The following is a 20,724-nucleotide window of genomic DNA, read 5'->3' as shown; positions in this document are numbered from 1 at the left end:
TAGATACACACACAGATATATAGTCCCTTATAACTATTAGCTTTTCTGCGTTATTTGTTGGTTGCCATTACGCCAGAGGGAGAGTTCCAAAATGTATCACTTACCTCAGATACACACCTAACATCCCAAAACCTACTCTTTTAAAGCTCTTTCATCGGAATTTCTTCGAATGTTACAGGGGCGCTACTAATCGGTAGTTAATTACATATCTTGCAATCTAAAAACATTACGTCACTTTCCTTTTAAACTTCCTTTTTTATTCCAAGATACCAAAACAAAGAACTCAAATTCTTGTGTTTAAATTACTACATTGTTGACTGGTTATATTTGCAATTTGCACCGTTAAGTTGAAGGCCAGCAATATCAAAATGAGACCGAAATTGAGTAGTCCCAAAAAGCAGTTCCATGAGACGTTTATTGCATCGCATATGCTGCTCTTATTTAGGAACGCTGATCGATATTTCAATTTTGAGACATTCTAGCCTCTGTTAGGAAGTGGCGGCAGTGGAGTTTCTCGTGGGAGATCGACCAACAATATTGTAATGAAATAGATAGCTGATATCAATCCCATGGTTTGATTTTTGTTGAGCTTGTAGCTTCATTAATTCATATTATTGAAGAGTAAAAGGAAGAAAGAGGCATTCAACTATTTGCTTGAATGTTTTTCTAGAAATATTAGCTGACAGTAATCTTTTTGCTCTCTTAGAGAGCTGCCAGTTGATGGTATTGAGTAATAAATAAAATCCAAGAGTTAGTTGTAATATATCAAATAAAATAAAGTGTGAGCTCAGTATAAACTATATAGTAGAAAAACCAGTAATCTTCCTTCTTTTTTTATGTAAACGCATATTCATCAGTAGAGGAGCAAGTATTTCGTCGATACTAGATGACGTTTATTTATAGCTTTAAATCTCATGACACTATTGTCGACGGCATGATAAATATTTTTCATTTGTACCTTGTACGACGTCATATCGCTTTTGCGTATTTATGCAAACAGCGAGTCTTCGTATTATGTTAAACCGATGTGTTCGAATCTTCGTTGCAATTTACCAATCCATAAACTTCTCGTCTAAGAATATGTGCTATGGTATTATACGCCGCTATATTGTTTCGCTTCAATAGTTTGAATATTGTTGTAACATAGACCGGGAAATTCAACATCAAGCTCTAAGTTCGTGTGACTGCTTTCCCAGAATCAAAACCTAGACAGCCGATGTTCAATTTATTAAACTAATTATTTCACATTATTGATTTTGGATGACTATTAGTGAAAATTTCATGGACCCAACTTTTGACATATTTGTTCTTAACCTTTTTGCTGGAAACAGCATTATGCTGACAGTTCAATATTCTAACTATCAAAACATTGAAATGTCAGTATATTGCCATTTCCAGCATTTACATATTAAAAAAACAAGCTTTTTGACACGCTTTTAGCTATAGTTAGAAGATCAGATCGATTTCCACTGTCCCTGTCCCTGAATTAGAATTTACGCAAGGCGTGCTTCGTATTATCTGTTTTACTGTATTGAACTTAGGGCAGATACTATTGTAAGTTCAATACGGTAACAAGACAGATAACACAGGGGGAATATGACACGGCTGGTGTATATTCTAATTCAGGGACAGAGAGCGTGGAAATCGATCTGATCGTATAACTATAGCTAAAAGCGTATCAAATGGCTTGTCTCTTTTTTTATATATAATTATAAAGTAAGATAAAAGATTAAGAACAAATATGACGAAGAATTCCTTTTTATAGTGTGGAATTCTTCAAGATGACAAAAGTTGCGTCTATGAAAAGTTTTCACTAATATTCAATCAAAATCAATAATGTGAAATATTTAATTTAATAGATTGGACAGCGGGTGTCTAGGTTTTGATTCTGGGAAAACAGTCACACGAATTTAGAGCTTAATGTTGTAGTTCCCCAGTCTATGTTACAACAGATACACACAAAAAAAGCCTTGTTGGCGCAATCGGTAGCGCGTGTGACTCTTAATCACAAGGTTAGGGGTTCGAGCCCCCTACAGGGCTTTTTTTCGCTGTTCAAATTGGAACCCTCCGCGGAGTAAAGGCTCCCCTCCGGGCATCAAGTTGTAATTATATACAAGGTTGCGAATAAGTATTATCATTTTTTGGTACTATTTACATATCTGAAATGCTTGCTTCCGTCATCCTCAATAATATCTCGCATATTATATAGCGCATGATATTCTTTTAATTTTTACAGCTACCCGGAAGATAGCGCGGGTGGTAGTCGATATTCTCGACCACTTTGGTCAGGGCTCGTTTCAGAACAGAAGTCTGCATGATAGATAACTAGCTGGGCATATAGCTCTATTTAGGCGGATTCCTTGATACGACTACCGGTACGAGAAGGCGTTCTGTTACAGATCTTATTATAAAATTTTCCTATTGCGGAGGTCGTGCCAAGTTATAAAAGGCTGTAACTTCCAATACGTGATTGATTGATTGTTAAATGTTGTTTTTTTCCGACGAGAATACATACTATAATACTATCAAGTTCTAGGAATACCCACCTGTTTATATTTCGCCGGATAGTATCTACTTTCCTTTACGGCATTTACCTTCGCGTAATAATCGGCATCTCTTATAATCTATGAGTGTATGAACCTATTATACACTTGTCGGGCGCAGTGTTCTTTCCCAATCTTGTAGCAAGACGTAATCTCACAATTTTTGAATAAAAACTAAGTTCTTCTTTTCCTTTTTTGCGTATCGCTTGTTCTGGGGCATTTTGCTTCTGCTGTCTCATAAAATATCTTCATAAGGAAAACCTTGGCTATTAAAGTGTCAAAAAGTAATTCTTTTGACAAAAGAAAGTAGCCCCAGGATTGGCGTCTAAGACAGCCTTCACAAGGAAAGCTCCTTCTCATTTTATTATATTTTCCAGGATGTAGGTAATAATTGTGTTATATTTGAAGCATCTTTTTTTGTTGTACCAAAACTACAATTGAAACGGTTTGGCGTTTGCTTGATGCTACTCAGAATTCTGTATTTAATCAATTGAAACACGCTTTGCGCCATATGTAGAGCTTGATATCATTGTATGCATTATGCTCAGATCATAATAGGCCATTGGAAAGATGTATAAATATTTCCTTAGATATGTTTCGCCATACAGTTTGGACCAGCACTTTAGAGGCCTGTTAAAATAGATTTTTCTAACCTTTTGCAGTATTTAATGGCTTCGGCTTTGTATAACTTTTGTTCCACTAATGAGTGCAAGCTAAGAAAAAACTATTTTTTAAAAACATTAACATTCCTAAATAAAAGTCGTGCACCAATATGAACATTATCGAATGCAAAGTAATCCAGAGATCCTACTAACAATGGGCTTTACTTCCTTATAAATTATTTTTTGAAACCTTTGTTCAGAGTCGTTACGCTGCCTAACTAAAAACCTTGTATAAACTACATGCTAGGAGCGAATTGCATGGACGATAGGACGACAAAAAAAGAAAAGAAAAAAACTAGGAAAAAATGAGGAGGCACAGATGCAGATAAGTACAATATTCCTTAAAAAAAACGACCTTCTTATGACGTGAAATACCATATGTGCTTTTTTAAGTATTTGAATATAAAAGTGGACGTTTGATCTTTTGGACGGATATTTTAAAAAAGTAATAATTCGAATGCCAATATGACAGTCCGATGATTGAAACCGTGAAGACTTTTCGTTTCTTCGCACAACTGAATTGTAATGCATGAACTCATATTATTTTCAGGCTCTTTTTTCGGAAGAATGAGCTTTTATGCTAATGTATGTTCCTCCACATGCTAAACCTCTTTCTATTATTCGTTCTTGTTGTATGTTAACTGTCTAGCTCTTATAAGATTCCATTATTCCTTTCTCTTGAAAGACTACATTTTTTTTTCAAGTTCTCACCCTTAAAAATTACAGCGGCAATATAATATCTGGTAAATATACTACCATCAATTGCACTGTTAGTGTATAATTCGCCTGCTTAAACAGATAAGTCTAAGTTCCATTAACTGCTAAACTAACTGCAGTGATTCTTTGATTGGATCCAGAAAAATATCAATTACGAAGTATAAAATATTTATATAAGTGGGTACGAAACAAAGTACAGAATATTTGTGCAAACAATAGTTAAAAAAATACCGTTACGTAGCTTGAATCAGAAAATTATAGATAAAAGAATGAAAAAGGTAGCGAGTAAATGACCATGAACATTTAATGCTGGGGCTGCACCCGTAGCTATAGTTACAGATGCGGTCTCAGAGGTAGCCATAGTTTCTGTATTGGATAAAGCGCCACTTTCATTGGACATGTTTATGGAAGTAGTAGAAGTTACAATGGTAGTTTCACCAGAAGAAGTGACAATAGTAGCTTGAGCGGCTGTATTAGTGGATATGGAAGCGCCGTTTGTGGCAACTGACTCTTGCTTAGATGAAGAGACGGCTTGACCCTCCAAACTGGCAGTTGATTGGGTATTGGTGTTAGAGGAATCTTGACCCGCAGTTCCTGTTTCGCCGTGGAGTATACTAGCAACATTTGTGCAAGATGATTCTGTACAAGTTACAGTCTCCACGTTAGTTTCGGTGGCAGTAACAGTGGCGTAAACGTCATCAGCAGCGGAAGTGGATGTTGGAGCAATGTTCTCGCAGGATGTGTCAGTACAAGTTACAGTCTCCACGTTAGTTTCGGTGGCGGTAACAGTGGCGTAAACGTCATCAGCAGCGGAAGTGATAGTAGAAGCGGAAACAGTTCTGCTTTCATCCATGCCGGCAATATCCGATGCTCCAGAGATCAGAGAACCGTTGGCACTTGTAACGTCTGAACTTGCTGTAGTAACTGCTGTACTTGAGATAACATTGTTTCCTGGGTTTGAGCTTGAAACAGCTTGAGGATTGGAGGAGGTAATGGCATTGGAGACAGGTGTTGAGGAGCTCAAAACGTTGGAAGAGGAAGATACGTAATCTGCGAAAGAGCTTGCCCTATTTGCAGAGACTGCATCTAACGCTGATCCAGTGGATTCTGAAGCTGGTATGCTTTCTGAGAGGACAGAAGAACTTACAGGGGAGGTGCTAGAAGCTGGTACCGAAACAGTCGATGACTGAGCAGCGGTCGATGACTCTGTTGAATTAGTGTATCCAAGGAATGAGGAGCTTACAGTAGAAGAATAGGCTGTAGCTGAAGTTGTTCTACTCAATGACTGAGCGTCCAAGGCAGAGGCAGCTGAGCTTGAGATGGCAGAAGAGCTAGAGGCAGCACTTGAGCTTGCAGCAGCAGAAGAGCTGGAGACAGCAGAGGAGCTAGAGACAGCACTTGAGCTCGACACAGAAGAGGAGCTAGAGGCAGCAGAAGATGAGTTGGAGAATGAATAAGAGGCTGATTCACTAGAAGTTGGGAAAGAGCTTGAGGCAGCAACCAAATTGGTAACAGCAGCAGAGCTTGAGACAGCAGCATAGCTTGAGACAGCAGAGGAGCTAGAGGCAGCAGAGGAGCTGGAGACAGCGGATGAGCTGGAGACAGCGGATGAGCTGGAAACAGCAGAGGAGCTAGAGACAGCGCTTGAGCTAGAGACGGCAGAAGAACTGGAGGCGGCACTTGAGCTGGAAACAGCAGAGGAGCTGGAGACAGCGCTTGAGCTTGAAGCAGCAGAGGAGCTGGAGACAGCAGAGGAGCTAGAGACAGCGCTTGAGCTTGAAGCAGCAGAGGAGCCAGAGACGGCAGAAGAACTGGAGGCAGCACTTGAGCTGGAAACAGCAGAGCTTAGCGTGCTTGAACCGACAATCGAAGAGGAGTTGGAAAATATGTAAGATGCGGAGCCAATAGAAGCTGAGGATGACTTTCCCTCAGTGGAGCTCAAAGCGGAAGATGTGATGGTTGACAAAATACTTGAACTGCCGGTCTTTGAGAGGGAGGAAGATATGGTACTTGACGAAATTGAGCTTGAACTGTTAGAAAATACACCTGAAGCGGAAAGCGAATTTTTGGATGTGGAATTTGTGAAGGCTTCAGACGCTGCCATGGCTAAGGCCAATTGGTAGCCCATAACCAGCGACAATGCTTGATAGAGGTTTATCAATTTCATTCTTTTTCGTCTATCTAGTAAAGTAAGTCGCTTTTGCTAACAATATTGCCCAAAAATAACTAATACCTAATTGAATTTAATATGAACCTAAAATTCACATATATATATATAGATATATATTGGATTTCAGTAAATTGTTACTCAAAACAATTATTTGACATGTAACTACTATACTTTCTTGAAAAAAATGCTGTGAATTACTTGTGTGTTGAGAGAATGCAAAACAAATAGTAGCTCTTGTACTTGATGTCACAGGAACGCGAGAAAATTTCACATAAACTTCACAACTTTTGTACTGCTACTATGTGGTTGCACATAGAACGTCAAATTAACTTTTAGAATGTGTTCAAGCATATGTTGTCTACTTTAGGGAAAAATTTCTTCACAATGTATAGAAGTCAAAATCATGAAAAACCTTCAGTCCCCGAGAATATTTACCATACGATTTCCTGACTGACAGCCAAGCTTACCTGCATGAGAATATTCCTAATTAAGTAAAAAACAAAGAAATAAGGATCCCTTTAGGAATGCCTCAGATAATACTTGTTGACCAAAGCGGCTTTTCAATTTATTTTTTTTGCCTGCACAGTGATGTACGGAGAAACTGTGCAAGAAAGTACACACCGTCAAAGGTCACCGGAAATCTCGATCGATCTCCGCGTGCGAACTGAAGTTACCTTTTAAAATGTTGGACAAATACGAGATTTTCCTTTTGAAAATAACTTAACTTAGCACCCAGATAAATCCAGGACAACTGCTGTTACGTCAAGTTTTGCCAGATAGCAAGCTAAACTCAATGGTATTCCCTATCTCTTTTTACTAAAGCTGGCCTCCTTGACTCCAGGGGGGGATAGGAAATATTTACAGATGAACTTTTCTTTTTCTTGTTACTTTTCTTTTTTCTTCACTTTTCTTTTTTCAAATTCTTTTGGTCAGAGATCCTGACAGTGCATGGAAGAAATACCTGCAAGCAAAGAGCAAAAAAAATACTTGGCAGAACACGGGTATTCCACACTAGGAAAAAACTGTTGCATCAGCTTCGGCTATCGAAGGTTGGTAGTATAGCTTTCAACTCCAGTATTATATGACTCTTGAAATTAACAGCTCGAACAATAGTTCCTACTAGTAGGCAAGATTACATAAAATAGTGGTACGGCCTTTCAATGTCAAAAATAATCGGGCAATATACAATATAGAATTTGACAATCCTTACAGAGGAGTCCTTTCTTTTAATTGCCTTGTGCGGTTATAATTCTTGACTCTCACTTTTAGGCAGGATATCACCTACAAGTATCTTACTATTTCGAGAAACAACAGTGTAGATAGGAGTCAAAGTAATTTTTTGCACCAGTAAATAAAGTGTGTTCGTAGGTATGAAGGAAAGTATAGCTTAATCCTTGATTCATACAACATAAATTGGAAAAAGGTAGAAACATGACAAAAAATCAAAGCGACTTGAGCATTCCCCTCGAGAATTCCTGGAATCTCGAGTATATATCTCTTCGGCAAGCTATAGACTGGCCATTTTCTGTATTGGGCAGTTTTGACAAATTTGAAGTTACATCATAAAAGAGACGCTAAAGAAGTTTCTCTGCTTTCCTTGGCGCCCTTACTGAAAAAAAATATTCCCTGAAAACTAGCTTGTGGGGGCGGGAACAAAAATTGCGCTGGTTTGGTTTACCTACTTTTGCTTTTCTTTTTTTTTGTCTTTCTTCAAAGCAAAAGAGCACACATTCCAATCCTGTGTCGGAGAACAATAGCAAGATAGACAGACATCATACTGCAAATGACTACATATTTATCACGCGTCTTCCTGTTGCTTGTTCACTTCTTTGGTCTGAAGTTTCTATTCAACTGAAAAAGTTTTGAATTCTTCCTTACTTGAGACACTCAAATCATGTGCCAAATGATGGCCTCTTTGAAAGTCCTGGTTTTACGTGCTGGCACAGTCTTACGCATTGGCGCAGTTTTCAGGAAGCCATCTATTTCTTGAACCTTTGCATCTTTAAGCAATAGGGCCGTGTTTATAGACTTGCCGGGGCTTTAGTTACTCAAGTTGGCGATTGCGACACGACAATCTTTCCTTTTTCCGCAGTTCAGATAACGCGTACTTTCTTCAATACATTCCCTTGAGCTTCCTCACTCTTTATAACGAATTGTCTATTAGCAAGCTATTTACCACAAAATTGATCGGCAGCCGGAGAGTCGTAAATTTCCAAGACAAGATTAAAATAATTCCAACAGTTAATTTACAACGTGTTTATTTCCCAAACTGCTTTATCAACATCCTCTTTTCTGCATGTGATGGACTTAACTTTTAGCTCGATTATGAGTCTACGGGTTTTTTTTCTCCTAGAAAAAGTTGGTATAGCAGATTTGCTCGAGAAAAGATAAGTGTAACGGAATAGAGAGTACCAAAAATTTACCCGTTCCAGTTGAGCCGTTTGTATCCGTCACTCAATGAGATCTTTCTATCCATCTAATCAGAAGGGCAAACAACGCTCCTTGTGAATTATATACACGTTACCAAATTTTTGCCAATTGTTTACCAAAAAATGGTCCCTGTAAGGTATTCGTCCAGTTTATTTCCTCAAAATGGAATCTTCAAATCTCTGGTTTACAAGTCCTTTTCAACAAAGGGCCGTACTCCACCACAATCATTACTTTTGAAACAAAAAAATAGAGTCTGTAAAAGGGATAATGATATACATGGCATAACATCAACTGCCAATCCGTTAGCTGGAGCATTGGATGATATAGCCGCCCTTTTCAAACCTAATATGATTGATGAAAGTGAAGAAATAGAATCTAGAAACGCATATCGTAACATGCTTGAAAGGATGATTCACTCTGAAAAATTAGGGGATACATTGAAATCCACATTTATACTTGATGAAAAGAAAAACGTTTTAAATACGGAAGCTGTACTGTCCAATTTTTCCAAGCTCGATCCAATTGACCGTGATATGGTACAAATGGCAGCTAAAGAACTTTATAGCAAAGAAACGAGCTGGAAGGATCTGCCAACATTCATAAAGCAACTTCAGTATTATATATCGTATGGACCTCATGGTGCAAGGAACGGACAGCCATTCAATGAATTAGATTTGATGAAAAATTCTCCAAAAGCCGAGTTAGATTCATTGAGCAAGCTAGTCTTAGTACTATTTTTCATCATATGCCTAAGTGCTTGTATAAAAAGAATCGAAATGAAGAGAGCTAATCTATCAAAAATATGACGCTCAAATTCAGAACTTCCCTAAATATATATAGAAATTCGGTCTATTTTACCTTGTATATACTTTATCCGTGAGATGCACAGTATTAACAAAACTTTTCCTCTTAAAGCTGAAATACTAATAATTCGTTACTTTTCTGCCGTTTCATTCCTCATCGTTATCCTCTTCATCACTATCATCCTCCATATCATCCATATCATCTTCCCAGGATTTTTCTACTGTTTCTTTCACTCTCTTCACATACTGAGATTTATGATCTTTAAATAATGTGGCCGCTTCAACATTTGCAGGAGACGCTGGATTTGGATCATTAAATAAACTTTGAATGGAAGTTAAGATGGAGGAAACGTCATACGTTGGTGTCCATCTATTCTGTAAAATATCTAAACAAATTTCACCATTTGCATAAACGTTAGGGTGGAACATTTCACTCAAAAATTTGACATGTGGTGGCTTATTTGGATAGTCTTCATCAAATTCTAGTAACAATCTAAATGTACCATCCTCGTATGGGGTATCAGCTGGCCCAATGATCATTGCATTCCATACCATAACATTATCTGGTAATGGAGAGGCGGAAACACCTGGTGGTGCATCTTCCTTCATACGCTAAAAAAATGAAACATACATGTTAGTACAAATTTCGTTTAAAAAAAGAGTAAATAAATTCAAAAGTACGTACCTTAAAGTCTCTCATAAGCCTTCTTCTTGCCGGCGTGGACATCTCTTATTTATTCGCGAATTTTTATATTCTTCTTGATGCAGATATATCTATGTTTCAAAATAAACCTACCTACTCGGCAAACGTGGAAATAGTCTCTGAAAACTTGATAGATTCTTCTAGCGTAAACGTTGAATAATGGCCGTCTTATACTATGTAGCTTCATTCAAAATGTATGTTTCCGAGTGGCGAACCTTTCTGGCTTTTCCTATATTGAAAAAAGATCAATGCTCTGCAAGAACTAGAAAGGGTCACGTGATACAAGATTAAAACTATATATTTGATACTATACTTTGTCCAACTGTAACTTTTCAGTATTTTTCATTAAATTTCCCAGCTTTAATATAGTGTCTGTACCATATCCTGACACTGAATGAAGTTTCAGGTCTCCATTCCAATATTCAGAGTATACCTTGCACATTGCGAGTCCAATCCCGAGCTTATATCGATATGATCTTTGTAACATTTGGATCAAAGATCTTTCATATTTAGGAATCCCTATTTCCAGATTTGCATTTGTTATTGGCTCCAATGATGTATTCGAATACGTTCCCGTAGTTCTTGCCAAAGGTATAACGGCATCCTTTGAACTTTCATAAAATTTTCTAATGTTTTCGTTTTGATTTAAATGATCATATATTGATATCGTTTGTAAACCAGGAAGTTTATGAAAATTCTCCAGCGATTCTCTTGCCCTTTCTTTAGATTTACCAAAGGACCAGATATCTTCATCATGGTAAAGAATGCCGCCGGCCTGATCAGCAATCCTAAATATATAACAGTCTTCATTTTCGATAATGGTGATTATTATCGGTTTAGGACGAGGGAGACCTTTTCTAATGTAGTCCTTCATTGTCGCTTCATATATATTTCTGAGTAGTTCGTTGAATAAGTATTTTAAATGAGTTGGTAAAAATAGAAATTTCAAAGACGCATCACCTTCAATAATCAGCTTCGGCAGGGGAATATTTTCGAAGTACATATCCTTAATGAACTTTTCACAGCTTTTGCTTGCACCTAAGATATATTTTTTAGCAAAGCATTCTTGAAATATATCACCTAAGACTAATGTATTTTCTTTCTTACCGCTCATATAGTTATTTGTTATGCTAATATGCTCTTCAGCGATTAATCTTCTTGAAATTCGTGCTCTCAATAATTCAGATAACAAATTATCCATTTTATCCGTTGGATATAGATCCAATATAGTACATTCTAGTGCACCCATTACTAAATGAGGTGAATTGAGGGTATTGAACCTTCTTAAAAGTCTTTTTGTAAAATTAACGAATCTTAAATTGTCATCCAATGTCCTAATACTTGGGAACTTTCTAAATCGCTCAAATATATTATAATATGATTCATAAACCTGAACGAAATGGAAATTATTAACCACACTGAACGGTAAACATTGCAATTGATATATTTTTGATGCAATCCTTACTATAAGTTCCTCTTTAACGAATTGGCCAGAATGTATTACCTTTTGTTTTGTTAGTTTCTTAGAGTCATCGTAATATTGTGCCAGTTGCATTAGTGAGACCGGATGAGGTGATCGTTTCAGATAGTCGTCGAGAAGAACATTTTTATTATGGTAATAGTGTTGCTTATTAACATATTTGGATTTGGCAGGAAATGCTTTGGTAGTTTCACATAGGTATGGTGCTAGCTCTTCATTTATTGACCGTGTTGGAGAATATTTTGTAAAATCTGGTATTTGCGTTATACTAGGTGATTTGACAAAATGCTTCGTTCTTACAAAATTAAGGCTTTGTATCCTCGTCATGTTTAGATATCATCGTACTCCAAGTTCTGGAAAGTGAGTATATTGATTTTTTGCTTGTTAAGCTCAACGTATGTTCCTCGGGTATGATATAATGATCTCGACATCCAACATCTCTTTTCCCTTGATTTTGTAAGTTGTGCGATATGTGTCCCGAAGTGCTCGTCAATAGTCAAAATGCAAAAATATATTGGAAGTATATTGAGTATACAATGTACTTATAGCTGGAGAAAACTCCTCAATGTTTCATTCGCTATCCTTATGAAACCCACCTCAGGCATTTCTTCTTCATTAGCACCGCTGAATGTTTGGGAGACTTCATCCGAGAATGTTTGCAATAGACCAGTATCCCACTTGTATCGAAGGTTGACAAAAAAGTTCATGTAGTTCAGAAGAAGGATTATATGAGCATGATTTTGGCTTCTCCTTGTGTCCTTAGCAGCTAAAAGCGTTATCATTGCTAGACTATGCACTGCAGCCATTCTGTCATCGTTTATTACTATATAAGGCCTTGGTGGAAGTCTTGGCGGTAAGCTTGGAGGAGACCCTGCTTTGGGTGCTAGAGAATTTGAATTAGGCGGTTCCGAGGCTGTCATTAGATGTCGTAGTACATTGATCATGTCAACTTTTAAATGTGTGTATGGACAGCTCAATAAAGTGTCCAAAATAAATCCGAAGGATGTATCTTCAGGAATAAGTGTCAGAACCCGTGCTATTTGTTTGAAAGTGATCTTTAATACTTTGTTACTAGATTGTGTGGCGTTTTTCAATAATAACATTTGAAGGAAAGCGTTTATAACAATGGCATGGAGCTCTTGCAACTGCTTCTTCAAGGGAAACGTGGTGTTTTCCGTTAATGCAACCCATATCCAATATCTGGCTACACTTTCTACTGCCTTATTATGATAGTTCTCCGAGTATAAAGAAGCAGATGAAGTTCTCAAAAAAAGATAAATAGAATCTGTTAAGGATACATCAGAGCACAGGTTTTGCTTCGTGGCTATCAAAGAAATGCCGGTAAGAATGATGATACCGTAAGGGTCTAAAGACAGCTCCTTGTGTAGTAGCTCAGCTGCCAATGAATGACGATAGGAGAGTTCATATATCGCCTGTAAATCATCAGTTTCATTGGGCCCAATAGCTGCTGGTTGGAACAGTTTTTCCATTTCATTATACATGGATCTTGTGTTTTGCAAACATTGGGTAAACTCTTTTTCCAGGTCAATACCGTAAGAGTGTTGTAAATCATAATATTTCGCACACAGATTGATGAATTCTTCTTCCAAATCGTCATGTTGGTCACCTCCCAAAACCAAATTGAAGTAAAATAGGTCAAAATCAATACTTTTTACTTTGAAGCAAGATGAAACGAAGTATGTTATTGACGTTCTTAGAAGTTTTATTTGCAGCTCTCTTTCGTCCTCTTTAATTTTGATAAATTCTTCCTTTGAAAGTCTTCCATCGCTCGAAGATGGAGTAACAGGCTTAAACTCTATGCAAAAATCACAGATGAGATGTTGAAAGGAGATAGCATTTTCTGTTTCCTCTATATTCTTTTTTACAAATGTTGTTACCGCATTGATCATCATAACCAAAAATTTAGTCGGATACAACACTGTTAATCTTTCAAAACATCTTACCAACAGACTAAGGAGCAATTGAGCTTTTATTTCAAAGACGGCTATTGTGGAATTCAAATTTTTAGGATCACTATTGTCGTCTTTATACAATGATTCATCGTCTTCCTCATCATGATGCAAATGTAAATCAGCCAGCAACTCACAACTACTCAAGATACACTCTTTTGGGTTTCCCCAACGCAATATCTGATCAAAACATTTCATGATGCTTATGACAACTCTCTCCTGACACATAGCTTCCCTTGATTCCGCTTGAATGTCATCGATGTAAAAGAGCAATATTTTTGGAAGTTCCCATCCAAGTTCATTAGTAATTTCTTTACTGTCCTCCAATAATCTGCTGAGGACATCCAGATATTTTGCCAAACTGTCCTTGTCTTTGCTATTGTTAACGTTGGAACCATATATATCAATTATTGTAAGCAAAGATAGAATATCCTCCTTTTGTTCTTGAAAGGCCCTCTCTAAATTTATGCATATACCTTCAATACCATCTGTCATAGTATTCGAGCCTCGATCTAAAGTTATCGAAAATAGACTTATTTACAGCTCTTCTTACCTGCTTTAAATGGGATTTGATATTGAAAAAAAACATCGCTTAATAGAAACACGAACTTTATTGAAAAACAGAAATCATCAGTAAACAATTATTCATTATTTATAAGACATATCATAGAAGACCAGCTAAATTCATTATAATGGAACCACAACTCGATGACATTACAATAAATAAACTCATTCCGCAGATATTTGACCAGATGAGATCCAATTTTGACTTGACTACGAGAAATAAAATAAGTGTTGCACCAACATCTGCAATCACGACACAATCTTTGCTTCAGGAACTCGAAAGCTTGGATAAAATAATTGATATGATAGATAATATTGATAAAGTATTGGCAGGGGCAGCTCCTAAGAATATCGCTCGAATTCATGAAGTATGCAAGTCAACTAACACCATTCTCGATTCATGGATAAATATACAATCGCAAGCAGGGTATATCCATAGACTTATGAATAAACCGGCATACGTTGAAAACCTTAGAAATAAACTCAAAGGAGCTGACGGAAGTGTTGAACAGGAATTGAATTTTGAAGTAGAAGAAGTGGAAAGACTTAAGCAGGAAATTGAGCGCCAAAAGCAGAAGCAAATACTGCAAGAAACTAATACTACGTCTAGCTTGCTGAACAAAGCAAGTTTTAGAAGGAGAGCCATACCAATAACTCGAAATGCAGGAAAAAACATTGTGTCAAAATCGCATGTACATAAAAGAGAAGTACCTTCTAAATCGACAACATCTGGAATTCCAACATTAAATAATAAAACTGCAGCATCTACTATAAAAGCTCAAAGAAAACTGTTCAGATAGTTATTTTCTGACCTGACACCTATCTGTACCCTCCTAGTCTTTTTATTACCCTTCTAATGCTTTTTCAATATAGCTCTTAGGCGAAAAAATATAAAGTCTACATAAATAATTAATTCTCTTCAGATAGCTCTACGACTTCTTCCTCTAAAACAATTAACAGATCAGAAGCTTCGACATTTTCTGATTCTTTAATTAAAACTTCCTTAACAAGCCCAGCAGCGGTGGCTGAAATAAGCATCTCCATTTTCATTGCACTCAAGACGGCAACTGGCTGACCTTTTTTGACCAATGAACCCTTGTGTACCTTTATCTCCACAATCACACCAGCCATCGGTGCACCAATTTGAAGAGGATTATGGCTATCTGCCTTAGGTTTTGCTGCCTCAGAGATTGCTTGCGATTTGTCAGCTGTGCGAACTTTTCTTAGCTCACCATTAACCTCAAAATATACTTCTCTATTACCAGTTTTCTGATTCAAATCACTAATTGCTTGTAGTTTTACTATTAAGCGCTTCCCTTGGTTGATGTTGATTTCAATCTCCTCATCGATTTTAGGTGGCGCTAAGAAACTCTTTGTTGGTATGACAGACAAATCGCCATATTGCTCTCTACTTCTTCGGAAATCCTCGTAGACTTTTGGATACATATTGTAAGAGGCGACATCGCATTCACTAATATCTCCAAACCTTGATTCAAGTTCTTCTCGTATTTGTGTCAAATCGAATGGCGGTAATTCCCTACCTGGTCTACTAGTCAGCTTCCTTCTTTTTCCTTTCAGTATGTCAGTTCTGAGCGGTTCTGGGAAACCACCATATGGTTGGCCCATTAAACCCTCGAAGTAATCCATTACTGAATCTGGCAAATCTAATGTATTGGCTAATCTTTTGACGTCATTTGAGTTTAACTTGTTAGTCACCATAAACTGTGCTAAATCACCGACTACCTTTGAAGTTGGTGTAACTTTAACAATGTCACCTAGCAGTAGATTAGCTTCTTTGTAAGCCCTTTTAGTTTCAATCCATTTTTCACCGAGGCCAAGCTGCTGTGCTTGAAATAGTAAATTTGTTAACTGACCACCTGGTATTTCGTGTTGGTAGACCTCGGGATCCGGACCTTTCAAGTCAGCCTCAAAACAAGAATAAAGTAACCTTATCTCTGCCCAGTAGGCATCAAGTTCACGAACATGGTCTGCATTAACACCAGTATCAATCGTACCATCTAATGAAGCTAAGAGTGCTGTTATTGAAGGTTGTGATGTTAAACCAGAGAGCGAGTTAGTGCAGACATCTACAATATCCGCTCCTGCGATAGCACATGCTGCCATAGAAGCTACACCTGTACCAGCTGAATCGTGCGTATGGACATGAATTGGCAAATCGGGAAATCTTTCCCTCAAAGTACCTATTAAAATCCTTGCCGCCGCGGGTTTGAGGGTTCCAGCCATATCTTTAATACCAAGAATATGTGTCCCCATTTTGACAATTTGGCCGGCTACTTCAAGATAGTAATCTAAGTTGTATTTCTTGCCTGGCTGTAACATATCACCAGAGTAACAGATAGTTGCTTCCACCACTCCATGAGCCTTTTTTACTGCATCAACACCAACTTTTAGTTGTTCTAAATCATTCAACGAATCAAAGACTCTGAAGATATCGACACCATTTTTTATGGCTAATTCAACAAAGTGATCAATTGCGTTATCTGGTAAGGAAGAATATGCCACACCATTTGCCCCACGTAGTAACATCTGAAAGGGGATATTAGGTACCAATTCTCTTAACTTTCTTAATCTCTCCCAGGGATCTTCGTGTAAAAATCTCATTGCAACATCAAAAGTGGCGCCGCCCCAACATTCCAATGCAAATGCACCAGAAAGAGCGTGCGCTGTGGTTGGTGCAATCTGTGCCAGGTCATATGTCCTAATTCTTGTCGCCAATAAAGACTGATGTGCATCTCTCCATGTTGTATCCATTAGCAACGTGCCTGTAAAACTTCTTACTTGCTCTACAAATTCTTCAGGACCTTGTGTCAGCAAAATTTTCCTCCAGCCACCCGGTGGAGGTTGATTGTCAACATCAATTATTTCACCATTTGCATCATGGATAAATGGAATATCGGGATTCTTATTCAATTTTGGGAGCCCAATTTGTCCTTTGATGGAAGAACCATTCACCGTCAAATCCGCCAAATATCTTAATAGTTTTTGTACTCTATTTTTAGATTCGACCATCTTGAAGAGTTGAGGTGTATCATCAATAAAAGGGGTCCAATAAGTGCCATCAATGAATACAGGATTGGATAACAACGTCAATAGAAATGGTATGTTAGTTTTTACACCTCTAATACTGAATTCATTCAAAGCCCTTATCATTTTACGACGCACAATTTCATAGGTTGCACCATAACAGGTGCACTTCACCAGCATTGAGTCATAATGCGGGGAAATTATTGCACCTGCATATACATTTCCTCCATCTAATCTGACACCATTACCGCCAGCGGAATCGTAAACTTCGATTCTGCCTGTATCGGGTTGAAAATTCTTGGAAGGGTCTTCAGTTGTAATTCTGCATTGTATTGCAAAACCTTTCGTAAAAATCCGGTTTTGTATTAGACCCAAATCTTTCAATGAAGCCCCCGCTGCAATTTGGATTTGAGCTGACACGATGTCAATTCCTGTAATTTCTTCGGTAATTGTGTGTTCTACTTGAATTCTTGGGTTAATTTCAATGAAGTAGTGTCGATTTTGTTTATCGACAAGAAATTCCGCCGTACCAGCGTTTCTATAGCCGGCTTCCTTCGCCAGTTTGATTGCATCAGATAAAACTGCGTTTCTCAAGTCAGATGATAAGGTTGTTGCCGGAGCCACTTCAACAACCTTTTGATGTCTTCTTTGCACCGAGCAATCCCTTTCAAAGAGGTGTACAACATTACCATAATTATCAGCTATTAATTGAACCTCAATGTGTTTTGGTTTATCCAAAAACCTTTCAATAAATACTGTACCATTTCCAAATGCTGTTTTTGCCTCTGAAGTAGCTCTATGGAATGCATCATCCAAGTCTTCGCCTTCTCTAACGACTCTCATACCTCTTCCACCCCCTCCATATGCTGCTTTGATAATAATAGGGTATCCGTAGTTGTTAACGAATTCTTGAGCCTCTCGCACAGTAGCTATTGGCCCAGGCGTGCCTGGTACAGTTGGGACATGTGCTTTTTCAGCCAAATGTCTGGCGCTAACCTTGTCACCCACCGATTCTATTACCTCAGCAGGAGGACCGATCCAAGTGATACTTGCTTCGGTCACTCTCCTTGCAAATTCTGAATTTTCAGATAAGAAACCATAGCCAGGATGAATGAAGTCAATATCATGCTTTTTGGCAATGTTGATAATTTCATCAATTGCCAAATATGCACCAACGGGAGTAAATTGATTTGTTTTACCGATCAAATAAGATTCATCAGCTTTTAATCTGTGTGTTGATAGCTTATCTTCATGGGAATATATAGCTACAGTTCTCATGGACAGTTCATGAGCTGTACGGAAAATACGTATAGGAATTTCACCTCTGTTTGCCACAAGAAGCTTATTCTTAGAACCGAACAGCTCAAAATTATCTTTTAGACCATTAAATTTTTGATCCACCATTTAGTAATTAATGCAGTTGGTCTAGTGCCTATATCTTTAATTTATCATGAAAGTTATTCTGTATACCATTTAATATATATAAAGTTCATTTTAATGCATCAGATGACCCTTGAAAAAACCTGACGTTGTAATCAGGGAGGTACTCAAGGATTAATTGCGCAGAAAACAACGTGTCGAAATAATCAATTTTGCCATCTGTTAACCATTTCATTCATCAACTGACTTCCATGTAATTGTAAAAAGACTGGTAATTCATCTATATTTTCTAAATAACCTGTTTCTTCATTATATTTTGCATTTTTTTCGTAAAAATCGTTCATTAACTTCAAAATGTAGAGAGAATTTGGATATACAACACAATTTGCGTAAGGTGGATCACACCAGTACTCTAAGTATTTCAAATAGTTCTTGAATGTAACCGATTTCCACTGTTTAGATTGATTCGTTATAAGATACGTTATATATTGTATATTCGATAACGATTGAACAAATTCAAGTTCAATTTCAAATCTAGTCGGTAGTGGTGGCGATGGTGTCGGAGTTCTTTCTGTATCTTCGCTGGCATTCATTTGTTCCGTCTTCTTCGTCTTTCTGGGTTGTTCTGATGAGAAGTCTACTCAGTATTAGAATGGAGTTCTATATCTTGGTAAGCTCTCTCTTTTTCAACTTTTTCGCAATCATTGTATAGAAAAAGCCGAGAGAAGGACTATAAAATTCAATACATATTCCATTTCCGAGGTGTGTCCAGTTTTATCTAATAATATGCCGTAGAAACGAAACAAAACCATCAAGTGTTCTTAGTTTAGGACTTCTCAACAATCGAGCTACTTACTGGTGAGTATATAACATCGTGAGTACAGGTCAAAAAAGCACACTTCTACAGAATGACAAGCAAAGAGCAACAGCAGATAGCAGTGATGATGAAGCTGAAAGTACAAAGATATAGTTTGTTAGTATGCCCGGTTACCATTTTGGCATCCCGGTTGTTACTGACTCAAAGACATGTAGATAAATGGTCGCTAGTAAATCAGCTCCTTATCAAAAATGGTTGGTTTTGGACTACAGTGGTGACCACGGTGTGTGTGTTACGTTATTCACGTAACTATGCAGATACGGTTAGGAAATACAGTGTACTTTCTCTATGGTGGTTTTTATTTACTCAAGACAATATGTTCTCGAACCACGCTATTATGGATCTAATATTTGTATGGACTGGTGGTAAATGTGATGGGGGATCCACGAGTAGTAAACTTTTGAAATCATCGAAACATTGCAAAAAAATCGGTGGTAACTGGATCAATGGACATGATCCATCGGGTCACATTTTCTTACTTTCCATAATGACGACATTTATGATTAATGAGTTTTCGAAGATACGAAGGGTCTCTATGACACAATTAAGGCAAGATTTCGTGGAGACAGATTGGAATCTTGACAGACAATTACCAGTCAAGATCATACTGTTCATTTCAAACAATCCTGTTATTATAATGCTTTCTTTCATTCTTTTATGGTGGCATAGCCTAGTAATCACAAGTATAAATTACTACCACACACTCTCCGAACAACTTTCAGGACTACTCTTTGCATACATCATCATGGGACCTCTCTACCTTTTTCTTCCAAGCTAAATCAAATGAAGCATATACACATATATCTTTGTATATCAGAATCACAATATCAACAGTTCCAACATATACAAGCTAATCTGTCACTCACTTCATTGTAAAAGGTGGATAAGAACATTTGGAAATGACAAACCACGTGATTTTGTTCTTTCCGCCTGCGAGTCGTTGAAAGTATTTTTTTTTGCGACAGCCGCACTACACACTTAATTCAATTTATAGTTGTGGTTCGGTTTCCCCATCTTCCCCCGAGATACAGTCCAATAAAATCAAAGAATCACAATATGATTTCTTCCCCGAAGAACAAGTAGCAGTCCACCGATAGCGGAGAAAGCGATTATTGCAATTTCATTTTAATGTGGTGGTGGTGGTGGCTCTTAGTCCATTACTACGTGTTATTACTATTATTATTATGAATGTACATATTTATACAGATAATGATTACATAGTTTAATCTATCGTGTCTAGCCACCACCATCATTCTCAAGATATGGATATAATTGTGCTGTATATAAGTAAGCTGTCTAGACGTCCCCATTTTATTCAAGCAATACGCTACTGTCTCTTCCGTAATCATATATATCTTATTCTATCTAGTCATCTGTTTC

At 37.4% G+C, this 20,724-nt stretch overlaps 9 protein-coding genes and 1 non-coding gene across 10 annotated transcripts; 4 read left to right on the top strand and 6 right to left on the bottom strand.

Annotated features, from left to right (window-relative positions):
• The first annotated feature begins 1,967 nt into the window (after positions 1-1,967).
• KAFR0Atrna4K lies at positions 1,968-2,040 on the top strand. Its single transcript has one exon. It is a non-coding gene; the product is annotated as a tRNA-Lys (tRNA).
• A 2,129-nt stretch (positions 2,041-4,169) lies between these two features.
• Positions 4,170-6,089, bottom strand: KAFR0A04720 (uncharacterized protein; the record flags this gene model as incomplete). Its single annotated transcript, XM_003954993.1, has 1 exon — positions 4,170-6,089. The coding sequence occupies one exon, from the start codon at positions 6,087-6,089 to the stop codon at positions 4,170-4,172; it is 1,920 nt and encodes a 639-aa protein (XP_003955042.1).
• A 2,555-nt stretch (positions 6,090-8,644) lies between these two features.
• On the top strand, positions 8,645-9,328 carry GEP7 (Gep7p; the record flags this gene model as incomplete). Its single annotated transcript, XM_003954992.1, has 1 exon — positions 8,645-9,328. The coding sequence occupies one exon, from the start codon at positions 8,645-8,647 to the stop codon at positions 9,326-9,328; it is 684 nt and encodes a 227-aa protein (XP_003955041.1).
• A 144-nt stretch (positions 9,329-9,472) lies between these two features.
• On the bottom strand, positions 9,473-9,934 carry RAD6 (E2 ubiquitin-conjugating protein RAD6; the record flags this gene model as incomplete). The annotated part of the gene is made up of 1 exon (XM_003954991.1): positions 9,473-9,934. The coding sequence occupies one exon, from the start codon at positions 9,932-9,934 to the stop codon at positions 9,473-9,475; it is 462 nt and encodes a 153-aa protein (XP_003955040.1).
• Positions 9,935-10,335: 401 nt separating this feature from the next.
• Positions 10,336-11,835, bottom strand: PKP2 (protein kinase PKP2; the record flags this gene model as incomplete). The annotated part of the gene is made up of 1 exon (XM_003954990.1): positions 10,336-11,835. One exon carries the CDS (start codon positions 11,833-11,835, stop codon positions 10,336-10,338), a length of 1,500 nt encoding a protein of 499 aa, XP_003955039.1.
• A 215-nt stretch (positions 11,836-12,050) lies between these two features.
• On the bottom strand, positions 12,051-13,973 carry YBP2 (Ybp2p; the record flags this gene model as incomplete). The annotated part of the gene is made up of 1 exon (XM_003954989.1): positions 12,051-13,973. One exon carries the CDS (start codon positions 13,971-13,973, stop codon positions 12,051-12,053), a length of 1,923 nt encoding a protein of 640 aa, XP_003955038.1.
• A 197-nt stretch (positions 13,974-14,170) lies between these two features.
• Positions 14,171-14,842, top strand: DUO1 (Duo1p; the record flags this gene model as incomplete). Its single annotated transcript, XM_003954988.1, has 1 exon — positions 14,171-14,842. The coding sequence occupies one exon, from the start codon at positions 14,171-14,173 to the stop codon at positions 14,840-14,842; it is 672 nt and encodes a 223-aa protein (XP_003955037.1).
• Positions 14,843-14,951: 109 nt separating this feature from the next.
• PYC1 (pyruvate carboxylase 1) lies at positions 14,952-18,491 on the bottom strand (the record flags this gene model as incomplete). The annotated part of the gene is made up of 1 exon (XM_003954987.1): positions 14,952-18,491. The coding sequence occupies one exon, from the start codon at positions 18,489-18,491 to the stop codon at positions 14,952-14,954; it is 3,540 nt and encodes a 1,179-aa protein (XP_003955036.1).
• Positions 18,492-18,673: 182 nt separating this feature from the next.
• SOH1 (mediator complex subunit SOH1) lies at positions 18,674-19,060 on the bottom strand (the record flags this gene model as incomplete). The annotated part of the gene is made up of 1 exon (XM_003954986.1): positions 18,674-19,060. One exon carries the CDS (start codon positions 19,058-19,060, stop codon positions 18,674-18,676), a length of 387 nt encoding a protein of 128 aa, XP_003955035.1.
• A 348-nt stretch (positions 19,061-19,408) lies between these two features.
• Positions 19,409-20,122, top strand: SCS3 (Scs3p; the record flags this gene model as incomplete). The annotated part of the gene is made up of 1 exon (XM_003954985.1): positions 19,409-20,122. The coding sequence occupies one exon, from the start codon at positions 19,409-19,411 to the stop codon at positions 20,120-20,122; it is 714 nt and encodes a 237-aa protein (XP_003955034.1).
• Positions 20,123-20,724: the final 602 nt, after the last annotated feature.

Source organism: Kazachstania africana, chromosome 1 (genome assembly GCF_000304475.1).
Source record: "Kazachstania africana CBS 2517 chromosome 1, complete genome".
In the NCBI taxonomy this organism is placed as follows: domain Eukaryota; kingdom Fungi; phylum Ascomycota; class Saccharomycetes; order Saccharomycetales; family Saccharomycetaceae; genus Kazachstania; species Kazachstania africana.
Note: the sequence above shows the minus strand (reverse complement) of the source record. Positions and strands in the feature narration are given on the sequence as shown.